This window comes from Xenopus laevis, chromosome 4L (assembly GCF_017654675.1).
Source record: "Xenopus laevis strain J_2021 chromosome 4L, Xenopus_laevis_v10.1, whole genome shotgun sequence".
Classification (NCBI taxonomy): Eukaryota; Metazoa; Chordata; class Amphibia; order Anura; family Pipidae; genus Xenopus; species Xenopus laevis.
In genome coordinates this window covers 88316791-88327905 of record NC_054377.1, presented here as the reverse complement: position 1 = coordinate 88327905, position 11115 = coordinate 88316791, and the positions used below count along the sequence as shown (strand labels likewise).

Here is an 11115-nt window from a genome sequence, read left to right as displayed (position 1 = left end):
CTCGCCCCCAACATGGTGGTTGTTTACACCCGAGCCGCAGCCCTTCCACCACAGCCCAGGGACTTTTCCCTGATAAGTCTATTGCGGCATATATATATCCCCAACACTTCCTTTCACCCCTTTCACGATGTGAGACACTTACTTTTCCCCTACTTTACCCCCAGGTTTCCTACTCTCCCTTGGCAGGTTTACAACGAGTGTAAGCTTCTATATACTAAAGGGCTTCATTTCCAGAGAAATGATCATGGCTAATGAATCTAACTTGGATGGAATCATCTTTTCATTAAATGTGAATGGTATTAACGAACCAGTTAAAAGATCACAGGTCTTTCACCAATGTAGAAAACAAAATGCTATGATAGTAATGTTACAGGAGACCCATTTTAAAGAAAACCATGCACCTAAGATGGTACTACACCATTACCCTCATATTTATACGAGTAATAATCCCGATAAAAAAACTCTAGGAGTAATGACTTTGATACATAAGGATCTACCATTTAAACAGATGGAGACAATTACGGACAAGGAAGGACGATATGTCATGGTCAAAGGGAAATTAGTTGATCAAATATGTACGATTGCTAACGTTTATGTACCCAATTCGGGACAAATAACATATTTGAAGCATTTCTTAAAAGTTTTGGAAAACTTCAAGGAAGGTCTTGTCATCCTAGGAGGTGATCTTAATGTATCTCTGAACCCACTTGTAGACTCATCCTCCCAGAAAACGAGTATATCGTATAAAGCATTAAAAGAACTAAAGAAGCTTTTATCTGATTTGCAATTGATTGACATTTGGAGAATACTGAACCCACCAAAAAAAGACTACACACACTTTTCTAAGGTTCACTTAGTTTATTCGAGAATTGATTACATCTTTATATCTCATCATTGGTTAAGCTTGTTCACAAAGGCTGACATCGGTCCTCTCTTGGTTTCTGACCATTCTCCGGTATTGGTCAAATTCTCTATCCCTAAAACGTTACGTTCTGAATTTACATGGCGCCTTAATGAATTCTTATTACATACTGAAAAGAGAAGGGAACAGATACAGTCCTGGATAGAAAACATAATTCAAACCAACGATACACCAGACATTTCTCCAGTAACACTGTGGGAAACCGTTAAGTGTGTCCTGCGTGGTAAATTGGTGGCTATGGGAAGTAACCTAAAGAGAGAGAAAGAAAAAGAAATATTAGACCTTTTAAAAGATATAGCAATTCTGGAACAATCTCACAAAGAGACTATTGCCCATAAAACACTTCTGGTTTTGGAAAGCAAACGGTTACAACTTAGATCTCTCTTAAATCATAGGGTACAGAAGAGTTATATGAGGACCAAACAAAAATACTATGAACTTGGGGATAAATGTAATAAGTTTTTTGCAAGGGCCATTAAAAAGATGCAACCACAAACACAGATCATGTCAATTAAAGACAAAGACGGTACCATTCATTATGATACTAAGAGAATAGCTGCAACATTTCAGAGTTACTATCAATCACTATACAAACTGAACACATCACCCCCAAAACCTGAAACTATATTTGAAATGGAACAATTTTTGGAGGAGGCAGGCATACATAAACTTTCACAAGAAAATAGAGACTTCTTGGACGCCCCTTTTGAAAAAGCAGAAATACAAGACTGCATAGATTCCTTACCAACAGGGAAAAGCCCGGGCCCTGACGGCTATATAGCTCTATTTTACAAGACATTTAAAGAAGTCATTACCCCACAACTATGCGATTACTTCAATAGTATTTCTGATAAAACGGCTTTTCACCCTCAAGCACAGGAAGCCCACATAACTATAATTCCTAAACCAAATAAAGACCCACAATTATGCCCGAGCTACAGGCCAATTTCTTTGATCAATATTGATATGAAAATTTATGCCAAGATTCTAAGTAACAGAATTAAGAGATACTTACCTGACTTTATTCATACAGACCAGGCCGGATTCACTCCTAAAAGGGAAGGAAAAGACAATATTTTTAAGATCATATCCCTGATGAAATATGCACAAAAAAGTGGTCTGCCAACTATTCTGCTCACCACGGATGCTGAAAAGGCATTCGATAGGGTTTCCTGGGTCTTCCTTCAAAAAACACTGTATACTTTTGGGTTTGGCCCAGCAATCATACATAGAATTATGGCACTATATCAGAATCCCACCGCTAGGATAAGAGTCAATGGTACTTTGTCTCCCAAGGTTACAATTTGCAATGGAACAAGACAAGGGTGTCCCTTATCGCCTCTACTTTTTATTATGGTCATGGAAATTTTACTTTCTCACATTAGACGTGACACTGATATCTCAGGAATAATAGCGACTGGTGTAGAATACAAATGTATTGCATTCGCGGATGACCTGCTCTTGTGCATAACAAAGCCTACTACTTCTCTTCCTAAGGTAATAGCTCTCATGAAGGAATTTGGAGTTTATTCTAATTTTAAGGTCAATTACACAAAATCAGAGATTCTAAATGTAAACTTACCTCTCTCTAGAGCTCGGGAATTAAAATCAAGCTTCCCATTTAAATGGGCGGAGCCCTCCATTAAATACTTAGGGATACATTTAAGGGCAGATATGGAACAACTATATCAGGATAACTACTTGCCACTGCTGACCTCTTTGCAGAAATTGTTAGTGCTTTGGGAGAAACTTAAACTATCTTGGTCGGGTAGACTCCAAGCCATTAAGATGACCTTTATGCCCAAACTTTTATATCTTATTCAAGCTCTTCCAATTACAGTCCCGCAGGCATTCTTTAAATCTGTTAAATCTATGATTTCCAGATTTATTTGGAATGGGAAAAACCCTAGGCTAAAACATACTCTCCTCATATCACCGAAAGAGAAAGGTGGTCTCGGCCTGCCAGATTCATATCTTTACTATATTGCTTCCCACTTGGTTAGAATATTGGATTGGAGAGAGGGAATTAGAAATAAAGACTGGCGGATTTTAGAACACGCGACAGTGGGTTATCCATTAATCAACAACCTATGGACAGATTTGGAATTTGTTCCGAAGGAGATTTTTCAGCACCCATTAATAGGTGCTACACTTCGGGAATGGCACAAAAATAAACTCACTTACAAATTAACTATGTACCCTTATATATTGCAGCCATTGACCTTCAATCCCCAATTCCCACCAAGCATGGAAAAAGGGGCTTTCCAAAGATGGGGACATTGGGGCTCAAAGGTGACCAAAATATGTGACTTAATTAAAAATGGGAAAATCATTGCTTTGGCAGAGATACAAAAGAGATGGGGTTGCCATCCCAGGGATATCTGGAGCTATACTCAGTTACATGTATTTATTCGTTCAATTGCACTTAGAGATTGGAAGAGATCTGAGACTTCCTGGGAGACGTTGGCGTCCTCATCAATAGACATTACCAAACCTCTTTCCAAAACATATAAATTACTGATTGAAGCAAAAGGCACGAGCCTGAACCATCAACGAATGGAATGGACTAGGGAGTTAAACTTTGTATTCTCGGATAAAATGTGGACTGACATTCTTAAACTAATATATAAAACGAATAGGGCTGCCAAAACGAGAGAAGCAATTTATAAGTTGGTTACTCGATGGCACTATACGCCTATGAAGTTACGGAAAATGTACCCTAATAGTTCGGGATTATGTTGGAGGTGTAACCTTGCTGAAGGGAATCATACTCATGTGTGGATAACTTTTTCTATTTTACAATCATTTTGGAAAGGGGTATTGGAGACAGTTAATGCCGTAACACAATCTAACTTCTCGCTAGATAGACCAGAATCTATTTTATTTAATATACATCACGATAACAAAAACCTAATAAAAGACCCACTTACCTTGCACCTCATGCAATCAGCTAAAGCTTTAATACCCCGAAAATGGAAATCAATCGAAGCTCCGTCAATAGGAGAATGGTTACTGAAAGTTGAGGAAGTGAGACAAATGGAAGAGATTACCCTTCTCTCTCACAACCAAAGCAAGGCATATTGGGAGACTTGGTACCCATGGATTTATTTTTGTCGAAACAACTAATAGTAAATTCATAAGGCTGTTTAGGGTCTTCACCCTCATTCTGTCCAGTCTCGAAAATCTTAACTTCTTCGGTGGGAATACAGTAATAATGTGACCTTAAACGTGACTTAGCCTTATAACATTACACCTATATGAGGTCTAGACATATACTGTAGAAGACATTGCATGTGTGAAAAGTTTGATTACAGTAATAACTTGCTGTTTACCTGCTACACTGTTATTGGAATTTTTTGCTCTGTATATTTCTGCGAATGTTATGGAAACCTGAACTTGTTGCCCCCTTTTTCCCCCTCCTTTTTTTCTTTCTGTTCCCCCTTTTCTTGAAATTTACCTAAATAAAGAATTGTTAAAAAAAAAACGGGCGCCGGCGTCGAAAAAACGGGCGCCGGCGTCGAAAAAACAGGCGCCGGCGTCAAAAACGAGACGCCGGCGCCGTTTTGCGAATTTTTCGCCGTTTCGCGTGAAATTCGCGAATTTTAAAAACGGCGCAAAATCGCCCATCACTGAGTATGGATGGTGGGAGATAGGATTTTCTCAGCTTGCGCAGGAAGTAGAGCCGCTGTTGGGCTTTCTTGGCTAAGTAGCTGGTGTTGTGGGACCAGGTGAGGTTCTCCGCCAGGTGGACTTTAAGGAATTTGGTGTTTTTGATGATCTCCACATTAGAGCCATCGATGTAGATTGGCAGGTGGTCACTCCTAGTCTTCCTAAAGTCAACAACTATCTCCTTTGTTTTGTTTACATTGAGAGACATGTCTGATAACCGCTGCACCTCCACTCTGTAGGGTGACTCGTCATTATTGCTGATGAGACCCACCACGGTTGTGTCATCAGCGAACTTTATGATGAGATTTTTGCGTTGCATGGCTGCACAGTCGTGCGTCAGCAGAGTGAACAGTAGAGGACTAAGCATACAGCCTTGAGGGGCTCCGGTGCTCAGTGTGGTGGTTCTGGAGATGATGTTTCCAATCCTGACTGAGGTCAGTCAGTCAGGAAGTCCAGAACTAATATACCCATAAAGGGAATAGTAATTATGAGGAATATGGCCAGTAATGACAGGTGAGTTTTAATATACCCTATATGAGCAAAAGTATCCGGACCTTTTGTTTAAAATTGACATGTCCTCAGGTGGAACACTCATCGCTTATTTCCAGACTGCCTCCAGAAGCAATGTCAGCATAATAACTATTTATACGGAGTGTTTTTATGGGTTATCAGAAGCAAACAAATCTAACATCACCATGTGCAATACCAAGGGGCCGATTCACTAAGCTCGAGTGAAGGATTCGAATGAAAAATACTTCGAATTTCGAAGTATTTTTTGGGTACTTCGACCATCGAATTGGTTAAATTCGTTCGAATTCGATCGAAATCGAACGATTCGAAGTAAAAATCGTTCGACTATTCGACCATTTGATAGTCGAAGTACTTGCCCTTTAAAAAAAACTTCGACCCCCTACTTCGGCAGCTAAAAGCTACCGAAGTCAATGTTAGCCTATGGGGAAGGTCCCCATAGGCTTGCTAACCTTTTTTTGATCGAAGGATTTTCGTTCAATCGTTGGATTAAAATCCTTCGAATCGTTCGATTCGAAGGATTTAATCGTTCGATCGAACGATTATTCCTTCGATCGAAGGATTAGCGCTAAATCCTTCGACTTCGATATTCGAAGTCGAAGGATTTCAATTCGAGGGTCGAATTTCGAAGTATTTTTTACTTCGAAATTCGACCCTTAGTGAATCTGCCCCCAAGCATCAGCTGGAGTGGTGTAAATGTCACTGGAATATGGGGTAGTGAAAAAATGCTCTGGGCTAGAGCATCTGGTTTCATTAAAGGGGAACTATCATGAAAATTTGATATAAGCTCCATCATAATGAAATAATAAACTGTTTAAATAAAATCAATTAAATATTCTGCATTGTTTCTGAAATAATCATGTTTATGTTCACTATTCCTCTCTCAGCATCTATTTCACTTCATTCTGTCTTCATGCAGGAGTTGGGTGTCAGATAATCATTGACAGATCCAATATATCATATAGTGGGGGGGCTCCCTTTCCTAGCAGATGAATTAGAGCTCACTCAAATAACTGATTCCAGTACAAACAAAATAACTGCCTTTTGCATAAATCCTGCATGTAGAGAGACAGGATTTCTGGTGATTTTAATAGAGTGAGTTCTAATACATCTTCTAGGCAAAAGAAGACTCCCCTATAAGATATATTGGATCTAACTGTCAATGAATATCAGACACCAGACTGCTGCATGAAGAGAAACAGATGCTGAGAGAGGGATAGTGAAGATAAACTTTATTATTTCAGAAAAGGTTCAGAATTTTTAATTATATTAAGAAAACTTCTTATTTTAGTATGCTGAAGCTTATATTAAATTTAAATTTTCGTGAACGTTTATAAAAAAAAAATAATAACACCTTTAAGCAGCATCATATTTTAACACCTCCATGCTTCCTACTTTGGGGCAATAGTTTAGGTAATGTTCTTTCCTGTTTCAGCTCAATGATGCATCCAAAGAGGTGCACCCATGAGACAAACTCAGACAGGCAATTTTGATCTGGACAACCTCTACAAAAAACGAGTCGTCAGTTTTTTTCAAAACAGGTGTCATTTTACACAATTTGTTTTCAGGGAAAGTCTAAAAGGGATTTATTTTATCTCTTAATAGTGATATCATGTGGGCTAACCTAATAAATAGTAAAAGTCACAATGTTTACACCAGTTCTAGCAACCAGAACACAGCCTTTTCTGGTCTGCTGTTCAGATTATAACAATATCAGGAAAATGAAAATATTCATTCATCAAAAACTATACCCCTCCAACAATGTAGGTCTCTATAAAATGATATTGCATAAAACAGCTCATATGTAAATAAACTATTTTCATAATAAACTTTTTTACTAGCATGTGCCATTGGATAATCATAAACAGAAATTTGCCATTTTAAAAAAAGAAGGGCTGCCCCCTGGGATAGTAGGATTCACAGTGCACACAAACATACCAAACAAACCATACTTGTTAGGTCACATGAGCCAATTAACAAATAGAGTTCTGTCTTTTGCTTCCACACTTCCTGTTACAGCTGCAGTATTTCTGTTCAGGTGATCTGAGGCAGCACACAGACCATCAATAAATGGTGGTTCAAGGCAAGAGATGTAAAAGGGCAATATTTACCTAAATATATTTAACAGTTAATAAGATTCTTTAATATGCCACTTAATTTGATATAAACTATCCGTTGCTCAAGTATTCATTTGGGGGTATAATTTTCCTTTAAGCAGATGTTATACTGCTGATAGAATGAGCCCTTTTTTAATAATAAAAATTAAAGTAAGCAAGGCAGCAATATGGACTTAACACCAAATAGCTTTATTAACAGTCACAACATTACTGTGGATATTTACTTATAGGCATTTATCCCACAAGATATTAGCCATGGTGCGGAGAATAGCACTGTACTGAAAGCAGGATCAAGGAGTCACAATCCATAGGATGAGGTTTCACAGCCACTGACCATCCAGCTCAACAAACAAAAGTCATTCATGAGAATTAAAAACATTATTTTAGGTTCTTGAAGACTTTATGAGCCACCTGCAAGAGAACAAAAAAGGGAAGGAAACATTAGTATACACCTAGGGACAGATTTATCAAAATGAGAGTTTAGAGCTTAATAAATAAAAACACAATCTATGCATTCCTATGGGATTTTTAGAATTGTATTTATTAATGGATGAAAGTTAGAACTCACCATTTAAAGGAACAGTTCAGTGTGAAAATAAAAACTGGGTAAATAGATAGAAACATTTTTTTATTTTGCACAGCCTATTTATTTACCCAGTTTTTATTTTTACACTGAACAATTCCTTTAATAAATATGGTTCTAAAAATTCCATAGGAATGAAAACAACATGGATGAGTTTTAATTTATTAAGTTCTAAAATCACATTTTGATCAATATGCCCCCTAACGATAAGGTTAATGTTGACAACTGTGTCCAAATACAAAACTCCGGTAAAAAACAAAATGACTTCTGTGTCTGTTACAATAAGCTTTTTTTCTTGAACACTTTGAACAAACTTGAGCTTGCCCATGATCATGTATGTGCTTCATGGGCACTAAATAGTCACTACTACCAAATCACAGCAGTGAATATGTTTACAAGTACCAGGGAAACTACAGTGATTCAAAATAATAGGTTCAAAATAAAAAATAATCATTTCTTTAAAGGAGAAGGAAACTTAAAATCACTGGAAGGGGTGCCAAATGTTAGGGATTATAGGGTAATCCTGTTATCAGAAAACTGCACTGGTTTACGGTACGTCTGTACTAGTGTCATGTTGCAATCTTATTTTTCAGCTTTTTTTTCTTCTGTTGCCCTGGGCGAATGGATGTGCTGTAGAGTGGAAAAATACAACTTTTTACTCTACTGTGTGTGCGAACCACCAAGAAGGAAAGGAGAAAAGGCTGGATCAGTGCAATTTTCTGCTAACAGGAGCACTGGCACAGGCTTTAAGGAGAACTAAACCCTAAACATGAATATGGCTAAAAATGCCATATTTTATATATTGAACTTATTGCACCAGGCTAAAGTTTCAGCTTGTCAATAGCAGCAATGATCCAGGACTTCAAACTTATCACAGCATCTTCGAAAGTGGTCTTCTTCCTGGATTAATCAGCATCTTCTGGCGCATGCGCAGTAGGCGCATTTACCAGTACGGATCTACTGCGCATGCGCCTAATGTCACGAAGTGAAATCAGAAAACTTTGTGACTTTTGGAGCATGCGCAGTATATCCGTACCAGTAAATGCTCCTACTACACATGCGCCAAAAGCAGGAAGAAGACCGCTTGGGAGAAGATGGCGCCTGTGAACTCCGTGGACAGGACCTGCGCAGAGGGGTGAGTAACAAGTTTGGGGCATTTGCCCGGCGGGACAGGTAAGCCAGGGGGGAGGAGGGAGCAACACAGGGGAGGGTTTTTGCGCTTAGGGAATTTCCTTCTCAAAAAATTGTATACATATCTCCTGATTACTCACACAGTGGTCCCTGGCATGTAGAAAGTCAAAGAGTTCTTCAGTGCACTCCTCTTCTGTATGCGAGCGAGAACTGACTCGAGTCTCACACAATTCCAGCACCTCTCGAGCCTTTGCACATTTTTCAGACTGTTCACACTGCTCCCGCACTGTGGTTAAGGGATCCTTTAGGGTCAAAAGAAGGGCAAGATCATTACATCAAAAGATAATGAACCCCTTCCTCCACATTACTTATACCTTACAAATATTCAAATGATACATAGTACTTTATATTTTTTTGAGCAAATGGACATTTACACTACCAAGGAACTATGTATCCTTTAAATATATGTAAGGTTTAAGTAATGTGCTGTAATAGCTATTGGGACTGTCATTTATTGTAATGATGTCATCATTCTGATCACGGTGGGTATGGTATCTGGTTGTTCTCTCCTTTAAATACTTTCCCTGTACATAATTTGTAAGAGCACTTCATGAAGGGGCATAGCCCTGAAACGTTTGCTGCTATCGCACCTTAATAAAGAAAAATTTAAGTTTTTGAGCAGAAGCATTAAGTGGAGTAAGCATTGTTCTTACCTTTTTGTCCAATAGCAAGATCATTACATGTTTCAGTATGTAAGCTGCATGTTCAGGTAAACTATTTAAACAATTATGTTTAAATTACTGCTACCAGTTAGTTACTTGCCCCATCCCAATGCCTGCTACTGCACCCTAAGCCCTGATTTCACTGCTAAAAGCAGGCCAATATATGGTACATATTGGGGGTTATAGTTATATACTATAACTAGTTATAGTTCTGATACCTTAGAGAAGTGCCAGGAAGCTTTAAAGTGATAGATAACACTATTGAAAAAAAAAAAAAACAGGATAAGAAGGGACAATAATAAGGGTAAACTCTATAAATTAAAGACTAAAGGGATTTAATTGCACATTACACTGAAAAAAGCAAATAATTTATATTCTTACCACTAACTCTTCTTCTTCCTCCTCCTCCTCCTCCTCCTGAGGCAGACAAAGCACACATTACAATAATAAATTAACATTAAAAGGTATTCAGAATCAAATGGCTTGAATTGATAGTGATGCGTGTTAATTTTTGTAGGTCTGTTTTTTTGCTGGTTACATGGGGGGGGTTTAAATTATTAAATACTAAAGCTGAACCTTATTTGCATATACAAATTGAAAACACATCGTCCAAATTTACATCTTCAGTTAGTGGTTTTGCTTTTTAACTAGAAAATATAGCCAAACTTAAAAAAAAAAAAAGCTACAATAAGTCATAAAGCTGCATTTCTTTTAAAAGTCCCCAGAAGAGCACCAAGGGAGTAGCATGGAATGGTCAATAAAACATAACTTTTATTCAAAGAGCTAAAAGAACAGGAAACAGTTCTTGGAAAAAAGATGAATTCTAATCTTTATTTGGTGTTTGAACCAATCTACCTATACAAGGTCATCAATGTCCTTGTGTAACATTAAAACAGGAAGTATGTCAACCTTCTGCTCAAGACAAAAAGGAAGAGATTACAATGGTCTTCACCTAAAGATAAAAGTGCCATGTGTACTAGTGGGGACTATTAGATGTCTAGAGGATTCTACTTGATCAATGGACCTTTTCAATCAATTTTACTACTCATGGCAAAGAAAGGAGCATAGGTAGGTAATGACCAGGTCAGGGCTGTTCAGTGTTACATGTGACGCCCGTATTGTTACCCACCCCATACATGTAAAGAAAGGACGATGCGGTGACCTGGCTGGTACTATCTACAACGATGATGGAGGATCCAGTAGAATTTAGAGATCTTGTTCACACGCAATGAAAAGTAGCACTAAACGTCTCTTATTGTCGGTGCAGGAAATGGAACAATCCCTCTTATGCTTCTCACCTCCTCGGGTTCCCCTTCCCAATCTCTCTCTTCTTCCAGCACCATCTTCCGTCACTAGTCTGCAACTAAGAAGGACGAGAGGGGTCACCCGTCGGAAATACGTCACATTACCACGCCCCTGACACGGGAACTACTTCTCTGGTCA

General features: G+C 38.3%; 1 protein-coding gene across 2 annotated transcripts; it reads right to left on the bottom strand.

Annotated features, from left to right (window-relative positions):
- Window positions 1-7404: 7404 nt before the first annotated feature.
- Window positions 7405-11115, bottom strand: uqcrh.L (ubiquinol-cytochrome c reductase hinge protein L homeolog). 2 transcript variants are annotated; one of them, XM_018258378.2, is made up of 4 exons: window positions 10971-11115; window positions 10054-10089; window positions 9091-9252; window positions 7405-7647 (listed from the first exon to the last, which is right to left on the bottom strand). In XM_018258378.2, the coding sequence occupies exons 1-4, from the start codon at window positions 11013-11015 to the stop codon at window positions 7615-7617; spliced, it is 276 nt and encodes a 91-aa protein (XP_018113867.1). In that variant the 5' UTR covers window positions 11016-11115; the 3' UTR covers window positions 7405-7614. The 2 variants fall into 2 exon arrangements, with proteins under 2 accessions (XP_018113867.1, XP_018113868.1); XM_018258379.1 differs by lacking the exon at window positions 10971-11115 and adding an exon at window positions 10802-10825.